We start from the raw sequence: 27,460 nt of genomic DNA, 5'->3' as shown, positions 1-27,460 counted from the left end.
ATTCTTCCTCCCTCTCTTTTCCATTACACACATCAGTGCAAACACAATCACACACACACACACACACACACATACACACGGCATAAAAGGGACCTTTGCAAAAGCAGTTTTCTGGACCAGACTTAATGCTGCTTGGAGGGAGGGAAAGCAAAGCAGAGGAAAAGGCAGGAGATGCAATTCCTCCCCTTTAAGACTGCCTGGTTACGGTCCTGGGAAAGAAAACCCCTGCATTCCTCCCCTTTAATTCGGTTTATTGTTAAGGCACTGGAGCAGCTAGTCCTCACAGACCTGTGGGAGCTGGAGTAGGAGCACCAGGAGCACCATCCCTTCTGAGTGTCCGGGTAAGATGAGTCTCCTTCTTTTCTTGCTTTGGGGAGGTTTCCTGGCTCAGTGGGAGGCACGCGGCACCTAGAGACGTGTGTGAAGAAACACTTTTGCAAGGAACTTGGGTATTTTGTTCATTTCAACCCCATTTCCAGTCTTGCCTGACTCTTGTGGTATCAAGGGTAAGTTGTAGCCGCCTTGGAAAATAAGTCTGAATGGGGGCCCGGTGGCACCTCTACCTAAGAGCCATCTGCCGTCACTTCAAGGCTGGCGTGAGTGGGGACCGTTTGCACTTCTGAGCAGGGAGAGGGGAGCGAAATACCGGTAGCTGTCCCTCCTGCGATGCCTGCCTGAAGGCTGAATTCTAGGGGGCAATCCTCAGGACTCCGAGGCTGGGAGGGGCTGTCCATCTCCAGAGCGGCAGGACCTCCCTCGTGCCTGCACCCCTAACTCCCTCTCATCCTTCATCTCTTAACCTCTCTGACCCATTCTGGCAAGGATCAATGCCCTTCTGCCTACCTGTCTGGGTTATTGGGAGGATTAAGAGAGCCAGTGGGCAAAAAGGGCAGTTTGTAAACAGCCTGTGGCTCTGTAACCCCCAGGAGAACGGACCAGTCTCGGTCCCTCCCGGCAAGGGTCCCTGGACAGGCTCCAGCTCCAGGGCCCCGCCTGGGCTGCGTGAGGATGCAGGACTCTTGCCGTCAGTCACAAGACCGCTCCTTCACCTTCCCCGGGCGCGTCCAGCTCCCTCCTGTCTTTAAACTTCCCCAGTTCTGCTGGCCGGTAAAGATGGCAAAGGAGGTCTGGATTCTGCACCACCCCCATCAGCGCTGTGGCCCCTTCTCTCCACGTAACTTTGACGCACAAGCATTAACCCCGAGGCTCCCAGAGGCAGCTGCCAGGGCTTGCGATGGTCTGGCAGTAGTGCACGGCTGGCCAGCTGCTCGCTCTGGAGCCGGATAAATTGATCATGAGGAAAGTCTCTGAGAAGGGTCAAAGAGTCAGGCAGGTTTCTCCTGGGGAAAGAGATGATCTTTCCCAGAGCAGAAGCCGGAAACAGCCCCGCTCCTGGTAGTCCTTTTGACCCAGGCTTAACCAGGGCCGAAGATGAGATCCAATAGGTCCATAACACAAAGTGCTTAGTAATACCTGATATGGGGACCGCAGTTACAGTTTTTAATGTGCCTTCAACTGGTTAAAGTATTTCTCCCCTCGTATAGATGAGACCACAGTTACTCAAAGAGTCTCCCCGAGGGTTGCAGACCTGGATATGCTGGTCTCTATGAGCATTTGAACGGTTGCAGACCTGGATATGCTGGTCTCTATGAGCATTTGAACGGTTGCAGACCTGGATATGCTGGTCTCTATGAGCATTTGAACCCAGACTTCTGACATCTGGCATCATCAGTGATGACACTACAGAGAGCTAGAGGGTGTCGGGAGGGATGAGTTGGATGCGGGTGTGTAGGAACAGCTCTGTGGAGAAAATCAGGGCAAAACTTTGGGAAAGAAGCCTGAGGTCGGAGCCAGGAGAAGCAGTGGTTGGCCGGGTCTCAGGGCCTTTCTCTGAGCATCCAAGTCACGTGTTCCAGGGGGACTCGGGCAGGTGCTGGGGTTGCAGGAAAGCCTCCTAAAGATGAAGCAAGGTAAGTGAAATCAAATAATCACCTCCAGGAAGGAGGCAACAGGTTTTGTGGTAGCGCTGGTAGACTGGGGTTTCCCAGTCCGGCTCTGCGATTAACTCCCTGATTTGGGGCATTTTTCTTACTGCTTCTGCCCATCAGTACCGCAGCCATGAAACGGTCCCCTGAAGGCGGCAGTCAGGCACGAGGGAGGATGATGCAGGTGAAGCGCCCGCAGGATGCCCTGCCCAGCGCTCAGCCCGAACCGCTCTCCCCCCACCCCCCAGCAAGGCCTGGGAGCCCTGGGGCCCTGAGAGGAGAGATCCCCGCGGGCAGCGGAGAGCGGTGCCCCGGCACCCTCTCCTCGCTCACAAGCGCGCGCACGGCCAGAATTAACTGCCCCGCACAGCGCGTGCTGTGCGGGACCGCCCGGTGAATGAGCTGCGGCATGAATGAGACGGGAGCGGCAGCGCGCGCCACTACAACCTCGGGCGCGTCCCCCTGGTCACCGCCTGCGGGGCTGGGGCCGGGTGCCGCTGTCCACGCGGGTCAGGCCAGCGTCCGGGGAGGCAGGGCTGGTTACGCAGGGCTTCGTGCGCGCTGCCCGCCTTCTGCGCCCCTGCCCGGATGAGCGTGCCTGGCGGGGCCCTCCAGTCAGGAGCCCTGCATCTGCACAAAGGAGGCACCTCTTGCAGGGTCTGGCTTAAGGGCAGCCTGTGGCAGGCACACAGTCAACAGTTTTACCCTTGAAAACTCCTTAGAAGGGTGCCCCAGGGAGACCAGCATGACGCCGATGAAGAAATGCTGGCAGGCGGTGTTTCCCAGGCTGGCGGCGGTGGAGCTCGCTCTCTTGGTTCAGTACCAGATGAAGTAGTTGGTTTGCATTTCAAGACCGTGATGCATGAAAAAGTAGATATTTTTAAACATTTTAAAATCACAGTGAGATGCGATGCCCACACTGTGAGGCGTACTTGGGAGCTGTGACCGGTTAGGGAGCAGTGGTTTCACGTCCCCTGTTGCGTGTTGAGGTCTATTTAAAGTCTTATTTGTTTCCCTCTCTTTCTCCCCAGCACATGGGGTTTAATTCGTGTGCCTGTGATGTGGATGCACTACATAGCATCATAGCAGTTGATTCTGTGCCCCCTGATGCCCCAGGAATGTGGGGGGGGGGTGGGAATAGAGCAGGGATCCCATTCAGCAAAGGAGGAAACTGAGGTCCCCTGGGGTTAGGAGCACAGCAGGAATCAGCAGCACACCCTGCTCTCTCCAGGGACTCCTGTGTGTTGACCTCCCTGCCACTAAATGAAGCCCTAGAGGATGTTCATTTCTTTTATAACAGGCACACAATAAATCTTAAGCAACATGTGAATTCTGGCTTGTCACTGTAGCAGGAGGGATTTGCTTAAACTTAAATGTGGGTTTGAACCTGAAATAAACTGCAGGAGTCCATTGTAAAACCTCCTTCCTCAGTGATTTTGTGAACTGAAACGGGCATGCAGTGCTGGCCTTTGAGACACAGGCCTGGTGGGGGTGCTGGAGTTGGAGGCCCTATTCTGGGGAGGTTCTGTCCATCCAGAAGTCTCCAGGAGGCTTTAAGATCCAAGGCCTCGGCTTGAGCTACAGCTGGTGAGATGGGAATGGGTTGTAACGGCTCACACAGGCCCAGCTACGTGCCTCTGACACCATGAGGAGAGCAGTGCTGTGACGGAGGGCAGCACACTGCTGGAAATTTCATGGGTTGCTCAAACCCATGGAGAATCACTAAGTATCAGTGATGGCCAGTCTCTCTGTTTTCCACAGTAGGCTCTGGGCTACCCTAGATCCCCTGGATGCTGGTGGGTGTTACCCAAGGAAAGAGCTCCACAGTCCAGTAAGTTGGGGGGATGCCAGGTTAAACAGCACTAACCAAGTGTCTTTAAGAGTTGTCGTGGGCCATGAATCTCTAAGAAGGAGTAGCAAATCCGCTTTGCACACGGACAGTCTTCTGGGACTAAGATTTTGAAAAACAAACTTCAAGGAACCTTAATCTATTCCAATCTCCTCTTTTCACTAAGGAGAAATGTGGCAGACCAGAGATGGACAGTGATCTGCCTGGGGCTGCACAGCTCCTCAGTACCAAGTCAAAACCGGGACAAGAACTTGAGCTCTTTCTAATGTCCCTGTCAATCCAAAGGATGACACCAAGTCCAATATAGGCCGGAGTCCAGGAAACTGGAGCTCAGGGCAAGAAAACATCCCAGCATTAGCCTTTTACCCCCTTATAACCAAGTGATTTATATATTGCCGTGACTCCGTGCGCTCCAGCCTGGAGGCACAGAGCACATTCTTATGAAAGAAGATCCAACTGATAACCTCCCTCCCAAGACCCACAAGCCTCTCTGAGTCATGCTCCCAAGAAATGGAGAAGCCTGGAAGCAGACCACAAAGCAGTCTTAGGGTGGGCTGATTCTACTAAGATCAGTCAGAGAGCCAGACATGGTCCCTCAAGAAGGCTCGGAGGCCTGATTACCATGCCCTGAGTGATTTATACCTGCTTGCCCAGAAGCCCCAAGGGACGGCATAAACCAAGGCACAGTGGCTCTTCCCATAGGTAGAATTGAGAGCCATTATCTGTGGGCTGAAAGTGCTCCTCCAAGTTTTCCCCTTCTCTCCATCTCCTCTGGGTTGTTCCTGTCCAGTTTAGGAACCTGCTGCGGATTTGGGAAACACACATTGAATGGAATGGAATGGAATGGAATGGAATGGAATGGAATGGAATGGAACAGAATTCCTGGATTAAAACATGGTGCACCCAAGGCTCTCAGATATATTATCAGGAAGGGTGACTTTGAAGCTGCTAGTCCAGCTGATTCTTCTAATTAGCACTTCAGAGCAGCTGGGACTCCACAAAGGAAACTTTCGGTGAAGAGGCCGTGTGGAGCATGGTGGGCAGGAGTGAGGGGCCGGAATGAGGCTCCAGGGCAGTGTGGGGTCCCGAGGTGACCTGGCATGTTTGGGGCATGGTGATGACAGTGAGGAGGACACTGAAGGTAGGCGTCATCTGCCTGAGAGTTCTGTGTGTTACTAGTGCTGTTCCTGTAACCAAATGGAGCCCGGCAAGGAGAGAAGGACAGGGATCCGCCATGGAAGAAGCATGAGAAGGGCACCTGCCTCCTGGGCTCGGGGCCTAAGCATCTGTCAGCAACACCTCATAAACAGCCAGACTGGATGCCACCGCACACCACACAGCCTGTCCCCAGAAGCACAGAGAGGGTGGCGCTCAGAGACTGTGTCCCCCTCAGGGCTACCTGGCCTGCCCTTTAGGAATAACTTTCCCTCCACAGTCTCCTCCCCAGCTGTGGAACTGTCCCCCAACAGAGCAGGAAGACCACCCCGAAAACTATGACTGAGCACCGCCTGGGAGTCAGGTGCTGCACTAGGCCCCAGGGAGACAAGAAGACAGGCAAGGTTTGGTCCGCTTGGTGTTACTTTCTCCTGAGGACGTGACCTCAAACAAATAAACAGGAGCATCTCAGATTGTCACTGGCTTTACAGAAGCAAGGGGCAGGCTCACGTGGTAGAGTGACTTGGGTGGGTAGAGGGGCTGACTCCAGATAGAATGGTCAGGGAAGGCCTCTTCGAGTGTCCCTGGGAAGTGCTGTTGACCAAGAACCAGGCCCAGGCCCTGAGTGGTGATGTTGGCAATGGAGCCAAGGTGGTTTGGCTCTCTGTGGCCATTCTGCCCTGTCCTGCTGCAGTGGTCTAAACAGAGTCTGACCTTGAGAACTTGAGAGAGGAGGCCCCAAGGCCTGCTCTTCCTAGGCTAGGGGTCTTCTTGCTAGAGGTCTCTCTCTAGAGCAAAGTAAAGAGTCCATCCTTCACCATGTCCCTATTTTAAGTCCAACTCTCTGATCAACCCACCCTCATCCCTGGCCTCTCCTCCTCACTGAATCATTTAACACAGGCAGGCTGAACTCTCTGGGCTCAATACTAGGCACTAGGGATTCCGGGTGAGTAGCACAGGGTGCCTGCAACAATCCACAAGGAAGGGAAACTCAGACATCCGCCGACAACCTACCACTGACCTCTGCACGGCTTTGGCCCCAGGCAGAGAGCCGCGTGCACGTTCTGTTGGGAAATGTCCGCGTTTTGTCCAGTGGGGAACAAAGGAGTGTTATCTCCACACCTCAAAGATGGCCCCATGAATAAAGTCGTCTCCTTGGCTGAGAGTCATTTCTGCAGAATGTCCTCGAGGGCCTTGCCCTGTTGAGGAGTGGAGGTCACAGGTGCCAACGCCCACGGCGTCTCCTGAGCTACACCTGTGAAATCAGCGGTAACTCGGCTCTTCCTGAGCCTTGAAGCCCAGTGGAAGTGGAGGCCGGAAGGAGAGAGGTGGGAGTACTTTGGGAACAATGACAGCAATCTTGGGGCTGCAAGCTGCTCAGAATGTGTTTTCTTTTCCTCTGAAAGAACCTAGATTACAGGAGTCATGGGAGCAGGGGGAGGACTTTGACAGAAAGAAACAGGATGCAGAAACACTGTGGGCTGCCCCTCTGAGAGCTCATGGTTAGAGCTCCACCATGCTGGGCTGGGGCCTGGGGACCTCTCTGAGGTCAGGGAGGGGCGGGAGTGACTGGGGGTTTCAGATCCGGGCCCCTGAGTTCTCCACGTTGTTCTGAAGATAGAGCTAAATTGTTGGTACTGAGTGTATGGGAGGAGGGGTGGGCGGGAAAGATGTTTTCTTATAGCCTAGCTTAGCTAAGAATACTATGTTTTTAAGCTATTTAAGAGAGATGGGAGAGAAGGAACAGTGAGTACAGAGCTGCTAATGAGGTGGTCGTGCCTTCAGGAGAGCAGCCCATCATTCCATGGGGCTCCAGCAGGGGGAGTAATGAACACCCAGCTGACGGTCCCCAAGCTGGAAAGAAGAGACTTGGTTGGGTCCTTACCTGGAAAAGCGTCATCTGCAGCCCTGCCAGTCTGTGGGGGGGTGGAGAGAGACAGAGTGGAAGAAACAGTGGGACACAGACTGACCCTGTTGATTTGACTTCTTTTAATGTCCACCCCTATGCCCCCATCCCCTACATTCTTCAAGACTTCCAGCTGCAGTGTGTACGCTAACAAGCACTTGGTCCAAGCGCAGATGCCAGCCGCACTGATAAGTGGAAGTTGCCAGATTTGGGGCTAAGAATCTGCAGAATGGTATCTGGCTAAAGATAGCCCTTGATTCTAGTATTTCGTCTTCCCCAAAGCAGTCTGCCAGTCATGGTTCATTTATCTGTGCCTTGTGGACTACGCCCTCCAAATCAGGGCTCAGGTTGCTGTGGCCTTGCTGGCAGGTCCTCCTCTGGCTAGTGCCTGGCACTGTCCCTCTGGGCCGCCACCATCCCAGGGGAGCAAATTCCACAAACGGGCCTGAAAAGACAAGCACACAATGCCGGGGCTGCACTGGAACATACCAAATGCTAAGGAATTTGTAACTTTTCTCACGTTTTTCATAATATCCACCACCAGTTAGTATACAGTGAGGTTGCGAGTTTACACGCAATACGGAAGTGAACAAAGAGAATAGAGCATCTTCATGTCCTATAAAATCTTTCTCATTAAGTCCTACCCTCACCAGGCAGCAGAAAAGGGAAATGGAGAACTTTAAATTTGAACTTGATCATTATAGCACCTCAGGTTCCACAGAGTCTCATTGAGCTACTTCAGTTTCTTCCAGGAAAACACACAGCCTTGAGATGGCTTCTCCTCTTCTTATTCTACTTCAAGGGGGCATTTTATGTTATAAGATGCTTACTCGACTTGGTTGTAGATAGAGGAGAAGGGGGCCTCAGACCCCTCAGGGACCTCAGATCCCTATTGTCTGGGAGCTCATCCAAGGATGACTGCTGGCCTCAGGTGGGCTGCGGTACATCCTGCTGACACCCTCCACTGAAAGCCCAGCTCCCAGCCACTTACTTTCTCCTGAGAAGCCCTGATCAATGCTGTCTTCTTCTGGACCCCAGGGAATAGACCCTCTAGCAGCTCTGTGTCCCCTCACCAGGGCCCTGGGCAGAAGTGAGATGATAAATGTTTAAGGACAGAGTTTAAGGATGAGTGGGACAGAAGCCTGATTGTGGCATTTACTCCCACTGTAGCCAATTTCAAGCTGACAGCATGAGACCACTCAGCACAGAGCTGGGGGGACCCACACACTGAGCTACCGTGTTCTGGAACCAGCAGGCTCCAGCTCTCCACAGGCCCTGGGGAACTTCCAGAATCTTGCAGGTCAAGCCACCCCCTCTCACTCACCTCCTCCCTCTAGGCCTGCCCCATGATTACGTCCTGCCCGTTCAGTGTGGTTGCAATCCGAGTTGCTTATGGCTTCTCCCTAGCAGGGTCCTGAGAAGCCACCCATCTGTGTCACCAACCTCCCCCATTCCTGGATGGGTGCAACCAAAGATGTGTGCACCCATCTCCCCCATCTCCTTCCCAGGATCCACTCAGACCAAAACTGTCAGTCTGTCGCCACCTGTTCCTGCCCAGCAAGGCCCTCCCTCAAGTCATGTTCCTTTTATGCACAGGGGCTTACGCCTCACACTTGTGTCTGAATGCAGAAGCGGTTTCCCTCTATCCCTTAGAACCTACTTATGCCATGAGTCCTCCAGACGGGGGTTACATAGACTCTGTATCCCCCATATATTATCTCTATCACAACTGTACAGTACACGGGAGGCAATGTGCTGAGTCTCTATGTCCACTATTTCATTTACCCTGCACCATGACCATAGAGGGCTCTGTCCCCATTTTACAGATGAGTTAATAGACTCGAAAAGGTCAATAACTCGCCTACGGCCATTCAAGTGGCAACTAGCCACAGCAGAGTTTGAACTCCGGTTGAATCTGCTCTTTACCCAATGCTAAATTGTGGAGGCACAAACCTCTTTGTGTTGAGGCTATCAGAAGACCATGGATTCTACAAGTGTTTTTTTGTTCGTTTTTTGTTTGTTTGTTTGTTTGTTTGTTTGATGGGGAAGGAAGGGCATTGCCTAAGAGATGCATCCGTTGGACATATTTTCCTACTTCTTAGGTCCAAGGAGAATGGGGAAAAGGGTGTTGGCAGAAATGTTCCCCCACCCCTACCAGACACTCAGTGTCAGCCTGTAGTAGAGACTATTAGGGCAGAGAGGGCCCAAAGGGACAGAGATTCCCCCCAACCTACCCAACCACCCCCAAGAACATGTTTCTGTTGAGTATTCACTGACTCACTAAGGGCAACACCCCCCCATCCTCCTACCAGAAACAGGACAGCTAGCCTAGACCTCTCTCACCCTCTGTGGGCACATCGCCTGACCTCGTATAATCAGAACCCCAGAACGTAACCTGAGCCCCCTTCTCTCCCTCACTGCCAGCATGATCTAAGCCACCCCCATTTCTCTCCTGCACATCTGTCCCCCACCCATTTTCCATGTACCAAGTCTTACCCCCGCCCCATTCTCCTCAGAGCAGCTGGAGTGAGCTCTGAAACGTCAGGGGTGTACCTGCTCTGCTAAAAATCCTTCCGTGTTTTGTGGTCTCCTTAGAAGAAAATCCAGTATCTTTAGCAGAGCCGATAAGGCCTTCTGTGGTTGGTCCCCTACCTCCTTTCCTTGCCCACTCACTGCCCCGAGTCTTGCAGAGCACACCTGGCTCCAGCCACACTGTTCCTCCCATCCCCTCAGGCTCTGTTCCTGCCCCGCCTCCACGTTGACCTCCTGTATTTCACTCCGTCTGCCAAAATGCTCCCTCACACACACTCCGTCCTTGGCAGGCTCCTGCACACACTTCCGATCCCAGATTAAACATGACCAACTATAGGCCCTTCCGTGACTTTCTCTAAAGGTGACCATCCCCATTTTTCCCTCTTACAAACCTAGCTTTTATTCTTCCACGGTTTTCCCACACTCCGTCACTGCACGTGGGGTACTTCCCTTGCTCATTGCATGCCTTCTGGAGCCTGCCGGTCCCAAGACAGAACCATCATTGGTACGCGGCCGGCACCAGGCACATCACAGCTGCTGACTCGGGTGAATGAATATGGCGATTCTGGAACCCCGATACAAAGAGGACAAGATTCAGTTCAGACTTGAATGAGTAACTGTTTCTTCAGCCCTGTACGAATGTTGTGGGAGTTTGGGAGGAAACGATGCTCGTTCATCGAATGATGCCTTTCATTTAGCCCAGAACAGATAGGAGAGAGGTAGCAGTAAGCATCACTGGGGAGGTGGGAGAATGGATACAACAGGTGGTAACCGACAGGACGTCGGGCTGATTCCGGGGTTTGAATCAACACTCTGGCCATCTCCTGCAAACAAAGGAAACAGCTCAGCTCAGATCCCCCCAGGGTGGATGTTCGTGTACTAATCCATACATGTGTGCGTTACTGCCCTTAAATACATACGTACAAAGTGGACTTTGCACCACTAGACTCTCAACTCCTTGAGTGTTCAGCAAGTACAGTGGGTAGGTAATAGACGTGCAACACATTTGTTTTGGTAATTTTAGATTTTTTTTTTTTTTAAGAGAGCGCACCCAGTGTGGGGTTGGGGGCAACTTGGGGCTCAATCCCAGGACCCTGAGATCATGACCCGAGCCAAAGGCAGACATGTAACCCACTGAGCCACCCAGGCGCCCCTGTTGTAGTAATTTTAAAAAGCAACTGGAGAGAAAGTGTTATTTTTGCCCATTATCCAGGTTTTGCTCCTAATCCTTCGTTCTAGTTATTACGTAAAAGATGTGTTTTCTATTCTTTTTGCCATGTTCTCATCCTGTCTGAGACATTAGTTGATCAGACCTTTTCTCCCCTTCCTCAAAGCTTCCCCCAAAGCTTCAACTCTGGAGGCGATGGGTCGAAAGGAAGACGATGACTGCAGCTCCTGGAAGAAACAGACCACGAACATCCGGAAAACCTTCATCTTCATGGAAGTGCTGGGATCGTGAGTCCCGGGGTTGAGAGATGGGGCAGTGGGGCTGTGTGCTGGGTGGGGGTGGGGGGAGCCTGGAAAGAATTGTTCTGGGCCAGCAGCAGCTGACAAGTTGGGACTGAGGCTTCTGGGACATCATCTCAGCAGCTCGAAGGGACTAGGTAGGTAGAGTAGAGGAAGCTACCATGGTTTCATACGCTGGGGCCTGCAGGGATACCAGCTCTTTCCCTAGGCTCTCCACCCTGGCCCACCTCCAGGGACCCTGCTTCTAGGTCTGGGACAACCTGTGGCTTCTTGCCCTAGTGGCAGGAAAGAGGCATTCTGGAGCCCTTCCAGAGATTCAGTGGCCCTAGAACTTTCATGGGCCTCCTCCTCCAGCTTCTTTATTTCCCCTGGCAGCGAGCAGGTCAGCCAACTCCATTATCTGCTGTAGACAGAGGAGAAGGGGCTTCTGGAGCCCAGAGAGCTGACGGGACACACGCCGGAGTCCGCTCCCCACCACCATCCTCTCTGCTCTGTATTTAAGTGCCATGTTGGAAAAATAAAGTCACGCCGTAGTCCAAACTCCTACCAGCCTCTGGAGTGTCTGCGCCTGCCCCTTGACAACGATTACACGGCTGGAGGAACAGAGACAGCCTGTCTGGAGCTGACTGTCCGCTCAGTCCTGCCTCTCCTCTGGGGGGGCGCAGGCTCTGACGCAGGCTGCCAACGGCTCCAAGGCCCCCGGCTCCGTAGCCTCAGGACCCCAGCTGGCCAGCTAATTAGTCTGGGCTAATTGGGCCCCAGGAAGTGAGGGGCAGTGAGTAGGCTGTCCATTCAAGCAAGCTTACCCTTGAGCCAATTCGGGCTAAGTTTAGCTCCCTCTGCCTTGGCCAGGAGTCAGTGACCTCGGACAGTGACAGCTGCCCACACTCTCACTGTAGACGCAGAGGAGCCAGGCCCGGCCCCAAGACAAGACCCCCCCCCCCAGAGCTCTCCCTGCTCAGGCAAGTGTCGGGGTCTGAGCCCCCCAGGAGGAGCTCGGCACTGGTGCTGGTCATCACAGTGTTGGCCCTCCATCAAGGACCCCTGCCAAAACGGGGGTGGCTAGAGGGGATTTTTGGCAGGAGAGAGGGATAAGACTCATGCGTGTATCAGAAATGATTTGCTAAGAATCCCAAAAACCAAGAGAAGGAAGGGAGGACGCCCAGGTTGACAGGCGCTTATTCATGGTCTGCTCAGACGCGGGCTGTGGGACTGGCAAAAGCCAGACACTTGCTGCTCTCGTGGAGCTCGGCCCAGAGGTCCTAAATCTGGAGGGACATCAGAGTCACCGGGGGAGCTTAGCTCTCTAACTTGCAACTGTGAAAATATCTAAGTTTAAAAAAAGAATAAGTGAAATAATAGTACCTGAACCACCAATATACTCGCCACCTCGATTCAACAATCGTTGACATTTCACTGTATTTGTTTTACATACACACGTCACACACACACACACACACATGCGCGCGTGCGACTTCCCTGAACAACTTGTAAACAGTTGCAAACATCATGACATGTCACCTTGGAATCCTTCTGTCTGCATCTCCTAAAAATAAAGGCATTTTCTTCTATATGCACTCAAGAGACATTGGCATTGCCACACTCAAGAGAGTTAATAATAATTCCCTAATAGCATTTTAGCCTATGTAGGTCCTCCCAACCCACAAAAAAATATAGATTCCCAGTCCCAGACCTGCCGCCCTGGAATTTGAGGAAGGGGACAGGGTCAGGACTGGGCAGCCAGGAATCTCTATTTTACATGCTTTCAGTTTCTCTAACCTACCCAGCCCCGCCCTGATATGGGGAACTGAGGAGACAAGACAGGGGGGCAGGTGACAGCTGTTGCAACAGCTGAACAAAAGCTAAAGAGTAGGCACCCCTGCAGTGCCCAGGAGTGGGCCAGGCCACCCCAGGCTGCAGACCCCATGTCGTTACTAAGGGGAGGTGCTGAATGGAAGGGAGCAGTGGGCAGAGCAGACTCCCCTGAGCACGATGCCCCAGAATCTCAGGACAAAGCCTCCTTCTCTGTAGCCCTCAGCTCTTCTGGAACAACCCACCAGGGAGAGAAGGCTTTTACTGACTCTGCCTGGAGGTCACCCACAGTTCCAGGGCCCTAAGGGAGGGAGACTGGGCAGAGCTAGTTTATAGCAGGGAGAATGTCACCAGCTGCCAGCCCTCCTCCTTCCACTGGCAGGAAGAGGATTTTCTCCTCGAACCTCCGTCACCTCTCCCAGCAAGAGGGGAGAGCTCCTCAGAGCAGGAAAGGCAGACCAAGTTCTATGGCAGTAAAGCACTCCTGGCTCTAGAGGTTCTACCTGTCTTGCCTTCTGACCCCAGCAACCTTAACTGCTCAAAACTAGCTCTCCGCTCCCTCTGCTCCCCAGTCTGACCAACAGCACAAGTAAGTCTTATAATTGCTCTCCCTTACCCCACCACATGTGCCACATGCAACACACACACTCGCACACACTCGCACTTGATACAAAGCAGCCTGAGGCAGAAGGGCAATAGCACCATTTTGAATTGCCACAACATTGCACAACTCCAGGCGGCGCCGTTCACACACACTGCAATATAAATGACACCCCCAGGAAGGCCTCAATTTGATCTCATTCCACAAGAGGACCCAGGGTGGGTGTCAGCTTTGAAATGGGGGGGCCACCTGTGTGTAGAAAGTGGGGACTCTGAAAGTGGGTCCCGGAAAGTCACAGCCGGCAGGAACCTTGAAGGCTGTGTGGTTCACCTCTCTCCTTTCACACTAGGGAAAGTGGGATCTGCAGATGAATAGAACACACAGCTAATCCCAGGCCAGACTTCTCTCACATCCAGCCTTCCAGGCTTCCATCCAGCCATCCACCACACATCTCTTTAGCATTTTTCGTAGGTGATCAGGCAGAGGACCCGGTTCTCCTGCACATTCATGACTCTCCCCCTTGTTCCCTGTCTCATAGTTCACAAATGGTGCTGGGCCCCAGTAGCCCCATCCCGCCCTGCTCTCCTGTGCCTCCGTGCTAGTCCCTCTCACCCCCACCTGGGACAGCCGTTCCAGCTCTTCACTGGGCTGACTCCCATTCACCCCTTAAAACTGGGTTCAGGGTGCTCTGAAGCCCGAAGGCCGGGAATTAATTACGTGCTTCTTAGCTACTCCAAGCGACCACATTGTACACACTAGGAAAAAAGCGCCCTTGTTTCCAGCTTGCTATCTGCTGGGGAGAAGTGTTGTGATAATTATTGGATGAAGATGTGCGGTGGCTCCAAGGTGACGGGCATCTGCTGATAGCAGAGCCAAGCAGAGACCCTGTCTGCAGCATTCATTGTCTGTGGTCTCCCAACACCCCCTGCTTCTCCGTCTGTGTCCATCTCACACACAGACTCTGCGCTAGACTGATACTCAGCCGAGGGCTAGCGCAGAGGGTCTGTCAGCTGAACAAGCATTCACTGAGTGCTTAATAACAACTTTCACATCAAATGTTAATGGCTCATTTGTCTGTGTTGCTCACTTGTCTACAGGCCTCTTAAGACCAGAAACACTTACCTTTTTATCTCCAGTGTCTGACTCAGTAGGTGCTCAATAAATCTTGATTGAAGGGATGAGTGAAGGAATGAATGACTGGATAGAGGAAGCTCTGAAGGCTCTGATTAACTCAGTTGAGTGCAGCTGGGGGAAACAGGAAGCTCAGACCCAGGAAACACCAAGTATTTTCTAATGCAGATTCTCAAAGTCCTTGCACAAGCTTCACTGCTATTGGGCCTCCATTCTAGAATCCCCAGATGGCCTGGGAGAGGATGGTTCAGCTGTTTCCTCCCTTACACGCTATGGCCTCTTGTCACTACCAGGTGTCCTCCCTAATGGTATTCAAATAATAATAGTAATAACAATAACAGTGTCTGACACGTGCAGTATAACAGATGTCAGCAATGCTTTTAAGCACTTGACATATGTTAATTCATTTAGTCTTCTAAATAAACAACCCTGTGAATCAGCTACTACTGACACTCCCCCTTTTCAGATCAAGAAACTGGGTTTATAGAAGTTCAGTGACTTGTCACCCGCAAAGCTGAGGTCCTCACTTACAGGCACTTGGGCTCCAGCAACCACTGCTAGCTAACTACGGCTCCAGCTCCAGCCTGGTCTCAGAGGTCCCTTTAAAAAACAAAACAAAACAAAACAAAACAAAAACGCTGTTCTTTGGAATCCTACCCTATGTTTCCATTGGATTCCAGCTTCCCCATCTTCAGGAAACCTTCCCAGAGCTGCTGGGGTCCTGTCTTTCTTTCTCACAGATCCTACTGAATGAGAGGGTGCTCAGCTCCCCTTAGGATCTGATAATGAGTTCAGGGTAATTATCACCATCGAAAACAGAGATTGGAGTTTTTTTCCATCCCTGCCTAAGCCCTGTCCCCAGTGCTACCTCCAGCTGCCTTTCCAGTGTGCCACACTCCACCGTGCTGGAACAAGCAAAGTAAATTGGCTCTGCAGTGGCCCCTCTTTAATGGTTCGGCCAGATGGAAATTTCTCCATAACCAAAGCCAAGTCCCTGGGAGTCCTTCGCAAATTATAGGATCAGGAAATAGCACCTGGCTAGTCTCTGTGTCTGTATAGAAACTTTTCCTTCTAGAAAGAAAGGACCCAGGGCTTGTCAGATAGGCTCTGCCCTCGATACAGCTCCTCAGGTCCCCACAGTAACAACGGAAACTAATTACCAGCCACGCCATCCTTCATCTACCCCTTGGTTTTGCTTCCGACAGTGTTCCCGAGCCAGCCAGTACTAATTGTTATTTCTTGGTGTCTTCTACTTAGAGGAGCTTTTTCAGAAGTTTTCCTGGTGAAGCAAAGGCTGACGGGGAAGCTCTTTGCCCTGAAGTGCATCAAGAAGTCACCTGCCTTCCGGGACAGCAGTCTGGAGAACGAGATTGCCGTGTTGAAAAAGTGAGTGGGTCCTAGTATTGGCCAGGTACAACTGTGGGATCACAACATTTCCTTCACAAATTACATTTGAGAAGGACTTAAGCTGATTTCCACACCTAAAGGCGTTGCTTTCTTTCATCGCTTTGATGGGTCCGTTTGATCAGTCGGCTAAGTTTAGCCAGACAGGTGTCTTGGCTGATTTTGGTGGGGAGGGGTGGGCACGGTGGGAAAGGCATACAGCAAATTGATTAGCAAACCAGCTGGCGCCAGACCTGGTTTGTGCATGTACACCAGAGAGTAATTAGCCAGAAGGCACAAAAATCAACTGAGGGCCAATACCAGGAAGAATCAGTAATTAAGGAAGCAGAATAAGATTTGGAAATTAGCCTGGATTGTACCAAAGCAAATGTAGGTTCAGCACCCGACCATCATGACAGAGGCTAACAAACCATCAAATGGTAACAGCAGGACCCATATAATAAAGCCTTGTGGTACCCCAGGGTATGCCAAAAGTGTCTTGGGCATCAGGAGCACAAGAATGAGGCTGCTAAAATCCCTTACCTTCAGAAGCTCACATTTTCTGGGCATGAACAGAAGTGCCCATAACAAACTCTAATCCCACTGAGCATGAGCCAGCGGTAGCAGAAGGCAAAGTCTAGAGAAGACAGAGATTTATTTTGCCTACATTTTTTCTTAATGAGTATGGGGTATTAGGTACATTTTCAAAGAAAAGAAACCTTGATAGATGAGTAGAATTTGATGGACACAGAAGAGGCAATGCAGAAAGGGAATTCAGGCTGAGGGTAACATAAACTTTAACATAGAACTGTGAAAGTACAGAGGATGTTAGGGAAGAGTCAGTGTTGGGACCCCCTGAGCTTAGAGTGAGGACCATCAAGGGGCAGGAGATGGAATCAAATGAGACCTGATGATGAAGGGTCTTGGATACCATGATAAAGAGTGCTGACTCTATTCTGTGGGCAAAAAAAAAGTCATCAAAGGATTTTAAGGAAAGGCTCACATGATCAGATTTCTATTTTAGAGCCATTCCTCTTAAGGATGGTGGAACATGGATTTGATGAGCGCCTAGAGGATGGGAGACCAATTCTAACACTTCCTCAATAAGCTCAGCAAAGGATGAGGATACAAGCGAAGGTAATAGCAAGATCATGTGGTAGCAGGAAGACTGGATTCAAGAAAGAGAAGCGACTGGGTTCAGGTAGACCAGTAAGAGTATAAAAGAGAAAAGTATTAAATTCTTTACTGGGTTGGGGGGTTACTCTGTGTGCATTTTAAGATGTTTACCAGCATTCCCACCTCTACCCACGAGATGCTAGTTAGCGCCTCCCTCCTCCCCAGTCACAACCACAAAAATGTCTCTAGATATTGCCAAATGTCTCCCAGGGGATAAAAGAGGCCCTGGTTGAGAATTACTGATCCACAACATCCCACAGAACTGACCCCAGAAATCAGCACCTTCCTTGCTCCTCACAATATTCTGGAATAATAATTTTGCAGAACTCCTTCCATGGTCACCCATGAGGAGGCTTAGCTAACCTGATTCTCTTCTGTTGCAGTCCGCTTTCTTCAAGGATGTTTCTGAAGGAGATCCAATACCCATTTTGTAAAATAATTTCGTTTGGGGTGTGTTCGTAGCCTTCTTCGGTTCTTTTAACTTTCTCTTGTGGTAAAGTCTAAAGAGTTTTCTGGGGAAGTGACAAAATGTTGGTTCCCTGAAGGCAGGATGATCAATTATCCATTCAAAAATATGGATTGAATACAACCCTGGGATCTTTTCTCTAGGATTTCTTTGTGACTGCTTTTTTATTGAGAAGGCTTCACAAGGATCTGCTCTTCCTAAACGTTGTCATCAGAAGTCTCCAACAGAAATAAAAGTCTGGTGGGCTGGGTGTCCATTCCTTGTCTGACCCACCTACACCACATACTACTCACCATGAGCCTTACATGTCCCCCCAGGATCAAGCATGAAAACATCGTGACCCTAGAGGACATCTACGAGAGCACCACTCACTACTACCTGGTCATGCAGCTGTAAGTGAAAGGTGACCCACTTCCTCCACAGGTGTCTTGGGGGCCTGGGAGGCCTAGAGGTGGTGAGGGGAGTATGGGGATTCAAAAGATAAGATCAAAAATTAGCTAAAGAAGCTCTCAAATGCCAAAAGTTCCCTCAGGCTAAGTATGCTTCTGGTCACAAACATGTTCTGTGTGGACTGAGGGGTAAATCTAGGACTGATGATTGAAATGGTCTGTACCAGTACAGCCTTACCAGTTGTTAAAAAATATTTTCTACAAGTCAGTGAGTAGCTGTGACTCCAACTCATTCATTTACCCCTGCTGTCCCAGCCGCCCCCTTCAGACTTTCTGGACCTTCCCACAATCCCACAGCTAAAGGGATAATGCCTGGCATGGCAAGGCACCTCCAGAACCCTTCTCTGGCACCATGGCCCGAGTCCTTTTTGACCAGTCTGTGTCCATCACACTGAATATTAAGTGTCTTAATGCCGGGGCACCTGGGTGGCTCAGTCGGCTAAGTGGGCGACTCTTAATTTCTGCTCAGGTCATGTTCTCGGGGTCCTGGGATCAGGCCCCTCACTGGGTTTCATGCTCAGCAGAGAGTTTGAGGATTCTCTCTCTACCTCTCCCTCTGCTACTCCCCCTGCTTGCTCATGCTCTCTCTCTCTCTCCCTAATAAATAAATCTTTAAAAAAGAAAGAAAAATAAATGTCTTAATGCCACTCCAGGGTAAAATTACTGTGGGATTAGAAACCATAGGTACCTAGATTTCAATTTGATATTTAAAGAAAAGACCTTCTCGAAAGAGATCCATCCAATGTTAAAACAAGCTGTGACCGTGTGTGTGCCCATCTGTGGGACAGAGATGGCACTTCACTAGAAAAGTCTGCACATCCCCGTCACGTATAAATAGGAGTTCTGCCTGGGAGTGAATGCTGTAGGCATTGGTTGGTGCTTCTGAGGGCTCAGCCTTGGACTCAGAGAAACTTCTATTTATAAAGTACACACACACACACACACACACACACACACACACACACCCCACTCTGCAATCTCTGTAGCTAGATGCAGTATTTTTGACCAACAGGCTGATTCCTCAGATACTCAGATGAGCTAACTCAGGTCTAAGCAGCCTTTTAACTCCTCAGCTCACCTGAGGCGCAGTGACTAGAGGGAGCAGGTGGTCAAGGGAGTGATGTGGTGGGGGGAGGAGCGCGGGGAGGCAGAACAGCACTAACAAGTGAGCAGGGATCATGTGGCACCTTAATGAGGCCAGTTCAACAGGATTAGCCCACATTGAGACAGTAGGGGAGGCAGGGAAGCAGGCAGATTGAGCTGTCCCCAAAGAGTGGCAAAGCCGATGAGAGTACCAGCGCTAGGACCCAAGATGCTCCAAGTCAGGAATTCCTCCTTGTGCATAAGGACTATCTTTCCCCTGGGCCTCTAGCTCCTGTGGCAGGGCCCAGAGCTTTCAACAGAAACAAAGGAGTAGGGTGGTATGCATTTTGATTAGAGAAATTCTCCTTCCTCTTAACCACATGGTCCTATCACACACGCATGTCCGTAGCCAGTGTCCTGGGACAGTGAGAAGGGGTCCAGGCCTGTGACAGAACTGGAAGCCCTGGTTCATGGTTGACATAGGCTGAAATGTTTGCCTGGAGAGGGCCTCAGCTGAGCCTTTCGCTGCCTTCACATACTGGAAACGATTCACGTGAAAGGATGGTATTCTTGTTCTGTGTGGCCCCATGGGTGGATGTGGTGTCCTCAGGCAGAACTGCAAGGAGTAGGTTCCATCATAATATAGAGAAATACTGAGAAGGTGGTGAAAGATAAAGCAGTCTTTCTTAGGAGGTAGTGAGTGGTCTCCCTCTGTGGTGTTCCACTATGGACTATAGAACTTTTTGGCAAAAGTAGTGTAGATGGCATTCAAGAGACAGGGGCAGACTGGATCTTAAAGCCCCTGAGTCCTAAGATGCTATACCACTAGAGTCTCCAAATACGGCTATAGCTCCGTCCATGATTCCAGCTTTAGGTAGCCCAGCTTTCCACGATGAGGAAAGAAATGCCAACACAAGCACAGTTGGTCTCCTTTGTACACCATCTCTGTCCTGCGTTGGCCTGATTTCAGTCTCATCTTTCCTTTTCATTATGATTCCCTGGGTCCTAGGGCCAGGAATGTAGGCAGCTAAGAATGTGTTCACAAAGGGATTATGGGCTACTTGCTTGACTCTAACCAGGAGCATTTTGCATTTTAAGGGAGGGTCCAGGGAGAGGGCAATGGTTGGCTCAAAGAAATGACTCCCTCCTGATATTACTCCAGCACCCAAAGGAGTTATTCTCAGACTAAAGTAGACCTCCCTGCCCAGGCCATGGGCACCTGCCTCTTCCACCACAGCTGTGTCTTCATGGCTACAGAGCAACACACTTATGTCCCTTTGACCTGAAATAAGACCTGGATTCCTGCGCTTGCCCCTATGCCCACAGTGTTTCTGGCGGGGAACTCTTTGACCGGATCCTGGAGCGGGGTGTCTACACAGAGAAGGATGCCAGCCTGGTGATCCAGCAGGTCTTGTCAGCAGTGAAATACCTCCACGAGAATGGCATCGTCCACAGAGACTTAAAGGTGCCAAAGTGGGAGCCCTCAGTGGGACACAGAGAATGACCCTTTAGGAAGCTTGCCTAGGTCATGGGCAGCCTAAGCCTTGTAAAATGAGAGGGTAGGAGCAGTAGAATCCTAAGGTCCCCTCTGCCCTCGGATTCCTTAAACAAAACTTAAATGACTGAACAATCATTGCTAATTTTCATCTCAGCCTTTTCCTGAACTTTCCATGGGGCCTCACCCTAGTAGGATACCAAGATAATCCACATGTTTCTCGAACCAAACCACAGTCAAATCAAATGTAAGAAATACTTAATGGGGGGGTGTCAATGTTGCACCAAGCATGTACTAGACTTTAGAGAATTCAGAGACAATTAACCATGGTTTGATCCCCTCAAGTAACAGTCTTAGGGTAGTTGGGGATGTGGGGAGGGTGGGTGTAGTACCTTAATGGCTATAAAGCTGACCAACATGAGGGCCATGAGCAAAATACGGAGCGATTGGATATGGAGTAGGGGGCTGTAGGTAGGAGGAAGGAAGAAAGAACTGGGGGAGATGAGCCTGACCTTGAAGTCAGGAGCCCAGAGCACAGCTTCCTAAGAAATTATATATCAGGAGAGGAAAAAAAATCTGTATTTCAGATGATTATATCCTACATTACATGATATCGCTCTTCTCCCACAGCCTGAAAACTTGCTGTACCTAACCCCTGAAGAGAACTCTAAGATCATGATCACAGACTTTGGTCTGTCCAAGATGGAACAGAGTGGAGTCATGTCCACTGCTTGTGGGACCCCAGGCTATGTGGGTGAGTCTGGGAGGAGGAGGAAGGTTGACCAGTTGGCTGTGTTCAACCTCATGGATATTATTTCATGGGGAGGGGTGGTTATCGGGATAGAGGGTTCAACTTCAAAGGCAACCCAAGTAGAGCATTAACTATGAGGTTTAGGGTAGATCATGTATCTCTGGAACTACCCCTCCTGCTCCCAAACCCTGCATCTTTAGACACAGCCTACCCCTGAGCCATCCCACAGCCCCTGCCTATACTTAGCTATCATTTTTGCAGACAGACATCCTGCTTTGTCTTTCTGGCTAGCTGAGGGGCAGAGACAAGAGCATAAAACCAGAGATGGTTAGATTGCTAAGAGGTTGACACTAGGCACCCCTTTTCCTTTCTCCCATGCCCAGAAGAGACCTCAGTGCCCCAGTTGTTAGTATCCTGGAGGAATAGTGTTGAGTTTGAAGCTGAGGAACCCAGGTGTTCTCCCCCAAATATATTCCCTAAGAAACTGGTAGAGATGGAGCCTCCTCCCTAAACAGGAGGCTTTGAAGGTCCCCCAAAAAGTAAAAGCCAGCAAGTTACCAGGTGAAAACATTCCTGAGATCCATGGAGAGAAAACTAATACTCAGAGCATCTCCTCCTGCCCACTTCCCTCTTAGCCACTCATCACCTGGTTGAGGATGGCACACAGAAAGGTGACCTCTAGCATAATAGAGGAAATACCTACTCTCACCCTCAAAAAGAGGTCAGTCAGTAGGTGTTGAGTCCTACCGAGTACAAAGCCCTGGTATCTGGGATGAATTCAGAAGATAACTCTCTACTCTCCCAGTCAGGGGAAGACATGGCTTGTTTTCTCATGGAGCTCTTGATCTGATACAGCAGAAGTTACCTGAGATGGATAGGACAGTTATCACTTCCCTCTAAGAGCTCCTCATTTGATGTGGAAGACTCTGTCTCTTCCCTTAGGGAGATCCCAGTCTAGCGGGAGAGACTGCCTCTACTTCACATATGTCCCTGTCTGAACAGAGACACACAGCCCCAGCCCTGGGACACACTATCTGCATGGGGAGACAAAGACCTGCCTTCAGAGAGTACTCAGTCTGATGGGAGAGATGTAGCCCTGGTCTGATGTAAGAGTCATAGGCTCTGTCATGGGAACCTTCCAGGCTGACGGAGGAAGATTCAGGATTATGGGAGAGCCCCAGTCCCTGCCCTGGGAAAGTTTTCATTCTTACAGAAACACTACCATCCCAGGAGCTTCCTAGTCTGCTTCTCTAATCCTCTTCCTGACCTTTGACCCCCCACCTCTCAGCCTTCTCTTCTTGTTCCATCCCTGACTCTACCTTTCATTTGCTGCAGCTCCGGAAGTGTTGGCCCAGAAACCCTACAGCAAGGCTGTGGATTGCTGGTCCATTGGCGTCATCACTTACATATTGTGAGTAGAAGCCTGCATTGGCTCAATTTCTGGGAAATCTCAGAACAGCTCATCCTTTTTCTCCCCTCCCTTATCTTAGCTCCTCAAGCAACAACCACCTTCAAAGCATGTGCGTGTACACATGTGCATCCACATACACACACACACACACACACACTCATACTTACCAGGCACACAGCTCCAAAGGTTTCCGTCCTGGTCTCCACCAGGTTATTACAATAGAGCTCAGTGTGAACCCACTGTTCAGCCATATGGTTCTGTCTCTTCCTGCACCCCACCCCCATTTAGTCTCTATAACTGTGTTGAGTCCTGCTCTATGGAACGAGCAGTGAAGAAAGGAAAGGCCAAGCCAAGCTTAGAAGCCAAGTGGGCACAATGTTCCCATCTCAGATTGGGCAAGTCTGCCCAAGGCAAAGTGATGGCCTGAATGAACCAGGTCATAGTTCCTGTTCACATCGTCTTGGCCTCTCCTTTCCAGACCTATTCATCACCCTCCCCCACCATCCCTCCTCACCTCCAGATGACTCTGCTCTTAGGAAAATACCATATCTATCCCTTAGCAGGGACTCAACTTTTTATTTACTAACCTTATGTTGAATAACTACTCTCATTTATTCGTGTACTCAACAAAAATTCATTGACCGTCTCTTCTGCGCTAATCACTGGTGTAGGTACTAAAGAATAAAGAACAAAATAACCTTAAAAATCCCTCACGAAACGTATTCAAGCAGATGTTCTGTTATCTCTCTTAAAGGTATTTTATACATCCTCTAAGTGTCGGGGAGGTATAGCAGGGGCAGTGTGGCTTTGGGGGGAATAACGCACAAAGGGGCCCTCCAGAGTTGCTTGATGGGGCCTGCATCATTCCAGAATGAGGCAGATCCTGTTCCTACTGCTGGTTGGGGTTCCTGTTTCCTGCCTGTGATCTGCAGTGGAGGCCGGGCAGAGGGGAGAGACTGGGGTTGTTAGCAGCATAACTCCTTCCTGTTTCACTGCAGGTTGTGTGGGTATCCCCCCTTCTATGAAGAAACGGAGTCAAAGCTCTTCGAGAAGATCAAGGAGGGCTACTATGAATTTGAGTCTCCATTCTGGGATGACATTTCTGAGTCAGGTAAGGCTAGCAGGTGTGAAGGACAAGACAACAGGCTCAAGGCAAAGGCTTCCAAGAGAAAAAGAGCTTAACAGCGGATGACAGTCCTGGCTCTTGAAAGTCCCCTGGGAATCTTCTAGAACAGGCTGCCAAGGAGAGTGGAGAAATCTTCATCTGGCTCAAAGGCCAAATAAATTATTCGCATCTCAGGTTCATGCTTTTGTTTTCCTGGAGACAGAACCACAGGATGCAAGAAGAGGGGGGCGGAGTGCAGGGGAGTTTAGATGAGGAGCCAGGAGGGCAGAGCCTGCCCAAGGGAGTGTTCCAGGCACGAGTGGCAAAACCAAGGCCAAGTTTTGCCTTTATTATATAACCAGACTGAGAGCCTGCAACGTCTGCGTGTGTGAGAGGAGGCAGTCGTTACAAGTCATTGGGTCCATTAAGTGGAGATCCATGGAGAGCTGAGGCTGCACTCACGTGTGCCCACTCGTGGCTGCCGGCGCCTGGGTGGTGCAAAGGCAGACCCCCGAGACCTGCAGGCACGGCGGGGCCTCGTGAGAAGAGCTGTATCTGCAGTGCTGTGTGGGGGAGGCCATGGAGAGTCTCTCTTTGGTGGTTTATGGTGGGCTGCTGTTAGGTGGTTTGGATTTTTTTTTTTTTTCTCTTTTAAGAGTCTTAAAATTGCCTCTTTGGAAGATTAGCTAAGGATGCATTCGCTGCCACCCACCAGCCCGGAAGTGAGTTTCCATCAGTCATGAAACCTGGTCCCTATTGTGTCTTTGATTGCTCCCCTTAGCTAAGGATTTTATTTGCCACCTGCTGGAGAAGGACCCGAATGAACGGTATACCTGCGAGAAGGCCTTGAGGCACCCGTGGTGAGTGAGGGGGGGCTGAGCTCCGGCCCCTAGCCTGGTGGTTCCCCAGAGACCATGACGACTCATTCAAGCGGTGTTTCCCAAGAGTCGGCTTCCCTGAGCTCTCTGCCCTTCAGCACGCAAGGAGCGCGGACGCCTGTGTCCGGTCCAGCTAGAGGTGCAGACAGCATTTAAGGAAGTGGGTTCCGACTCCAGAGTGGCTACTGTGTCACTAGTCAAGGCCAGGAGACAGACGCGGCCGGGCACTGTTACCAGTACTAGGACGCAGTACTCAGTACTAGCTACTCAAGAGGCCCCGGGAGTAGGCAGCTCTGCCCTGTCCTGAAGAGCATCGTTTCACTGTGGGGTCAAAACCTGCTCTAAGTGAGGCGATTGGCAAAGAATCACAAAGGAACCGGTCAGTAAAGTGAACATGCTCTACCCCTTGTTCATGCTTCACCCCTGCTCAGGATTCGTAATAGTGCCCCACCTGCTACCACAGCAGGCCTAGGTTCCTCTGCCTCTTCACGTGTTCCCTAATCTGGCCTGACCCTTTACCTCCACCTGCATTTCCCCAAAGTCCCAACATACCTTCTCTGTTCCAGAAAGGCCTCAAAGCTCTCTTTCTCTTCCTGCCCTCTCCTACTCCCTATCCCAAACTCTTTCCAACCTACACCTTGGGTCACACCATTTTCACCACCTAGAATGTCCTGCCTCTTGCCTTCTATGCAGCATCCATCAGGATCCAGAGCAGTTTCTGCCCTGCCTGAAGCCCTGGGTCCTGCAGGCCAGGCTCACCTCCTTACCTCCCTCTAGCAATTACACAGCTTACCATGAATTACTCAAGTTCATGGCATGGAACAAGGTTCCACAGCTCCACTGGAAGACCTCAGAGATGAGGGTCCCATCTGTTACTACTCTGTGTCCCTAGTACCTAGAAAGTCCTGGGCCATGTAATGGCAAGTATCTGAGGAGCACGTAGAGATGGATGACCAGGAAGAAGGCGGCCTGTATCGGGAGGCCTCACTGAGGAAGTCTTCCTGGAGGAGGTGTGTTCTGAGGAAAGTTTTGAGCTAAAGGATAGTGATAACCCAAGCACCCTCTGACACAGGGCCCAGAAAGCCTATTCTCTAAGAAGCCAGAAAATAAGTATTTTAGGCTTAGCTGGCCATACGGTCTATAAGGCAACGACTCAGTCTGCCCTTGTCACATGGAAGCAGCCACAGCTCCTACTTGAATGAACGGGCGTGTCTGGGTCCCAGGGAGACCTCGTTACAGGCCATGGGTAGATCTGCCCCACAGGTCATAGTTTGCCCACCTACTATAAAATAAGACTTCGGTTTTGCCAAAGCATGGAACCCATAATGAGCTGCCCAAGGGGACAGAGGAGCCCTGGTTCCAGCCCATTCCTGCCATGGGCCACCCTTCCTCTGAGGCACGGCACTCAGCTTAACCTGGTCCTGCACGCACGGCCCCCAGTGAGCCAGGCTTCTCTTCTACACCCACAGGATTGATGGGAACACAGCCCTCCACCGGGACATCTACCCATCAGTCAGTCTCCAGATCCAGAAGAACTTTGCCAAGAGCAAGTGGAGGGTAAGTGGCCCTTTGCAGGAGGCAGGCGGGCTGCTCTGGGCCCCTGGAGGCTGAGCTGGGGCGAGGCTGGCCAGGGGCTTTCCCTGGGGCTTCCTGGCAGCCACTGGGCCTCCCTGGACCCTCTCTGAAGTGAGATGTGAGCACATCAGTTTCAAGAGGCGAAAGCCACCAGACGGAGGGAAAGCCTGAGCCCCGTGGCCCTGCGAGAATGCAGAGGGTCAGAGGCGGGTCTCATGTCTCCTCAGCAAGCCTTCAACGCGGCCGCTGTGGTCCACCACATGAGGAAGCTGCACATGAACCTGCACAGCCCAGGCCTCCGCCCGGAGGTGGAAAACAGGCCACCCAGCACCCCAGTCTCAGAAGCCTCGAGATCCGGCTCCTCCGAGATCACCGTCCCCGAGGCCCCGGCCCTGGATCAGAGTGCGGCCCTTCCCGCCCTGACACGGCTGCCCTGCCAGCTCGGCGCCCGGCCGGCGGCCCCCGGGGGCCGGTCCCTCAACTGCCTGGTCAACGGCTCGCTCCGCATCAGCAGCAGCCTGGTGCCCATGCAGCAGGGGCCCCTGGCCGCCGGGCCCTGCGGCTGCTGCTCCAGCTGCCTGAGCATCGGGGGCAAAGGGAAGTCCTCCTACAGCTCCGAGCCCGCGCTGCTCAAAAAAGCCAACAAGAAACAGTACGTATCCTCTGCCAGAGACAGAGGCCTCGCCCTGCTCGGGTGCTGGGGCTGAAGGGAGCTGGCTCCGCAGGGCAGGAAGAGCTCTGGGCCGGGGGTGAGGTCAGTGCCCGCAGTCCTGTCCCTGCCCCTAGCTGAGTGGCTGCTGTCGGATCAGTGGATGTCCCCGTCTCTGGTTTGCTCATCTGTGAGAGCACGCTCGCCTGCTCAGCCCACCTCACAGAGCTACCTAAAAGCTTAGTGAAGCAACAGGAATTACAAAATGTCTGCAGAAAACTGTGTACGTGTCCGTGGTGGGCAGTCGATTTCTCAAGTTTCTAGAACCATTGTGTTTTGGGTGGCGGGGGGAAGTGGGGCTCCATTGTCATCTCCATCCTCTCTGCAAGGGCTTGTACTTTGTGAACCTGAGGGAGGGAGGGCCAAGTGGAGGCCACAGGCGCGGAGAGCTCCCGCAGCTCTTGTCCCTTCCCCGAACACGTCACAGCCCCCACCGCGCTTGCTTTCCAGGAACTACAAATCAGAGGTCATGGTGCCAGTTAAAGCGGGTGGCGGTTCCCACTGCCGGGCGGGGCAGACTGGAGTCTGTCTCATTATGTGA

At 51.5% G+C, this 27,460-nt stretch overlaps 1 protein-coding gene across 1 annotated transcript; it reads left to right on the top strand.

Moving 5' to 3' along the window:
* The first annotated feature begins 255 nt into the window (after positions 1 to 255).
* Positions 256 to 27,460, top strand: LOC111162368 (calcium/calmodulin dependent protein kinase IG). The gene is made up of 12 exons (XM_022526744.1): positions 256 to 341; positions 10,762 to 10,882; positions 15,696 to 15,824; positions 17,781 to 17,855; positions 20,322 to 20,460; positions 21,121 to 21,244; positions 22,577 to 22,652; positions 23,651 to 23,763; positions 24,539 to 24,617; positions 26,105 to 26,192; positions 26,438 to 26,862; positions 27,370 to 27,460. Exons 2-12 carry the CDS (start codon positions 10,791 to 10,793, stop codon positions 27,458 to 27,460), a joined length of 1,431 nt encoding a protein of 476 aa, XP_022382452.1. The 5' UTR covers positions 256 to 341; positions 10,762 to 10,790.

Source organism: Enhydra lutris, unplaced genomic scaffold (assembly GCF_002288905.1).
Source record: "Enhydra lutris kenyoni isolate GAN:26980312 unplaced genomic scaffold, ASM228890v2 scaffoldscaffold91, whole genome shotgun sequence".
NCBI lineage: Eukaryota > Metazoa > Chordata > Mammalia > Carnivora > Mustelidae > Enhydra > Enhydra lutris.
The sequence above is the reverse complement of the archived record's forward strand: the minus strand, read 5'-3'. Positions and strand labels throughout refer to the sequence as shown.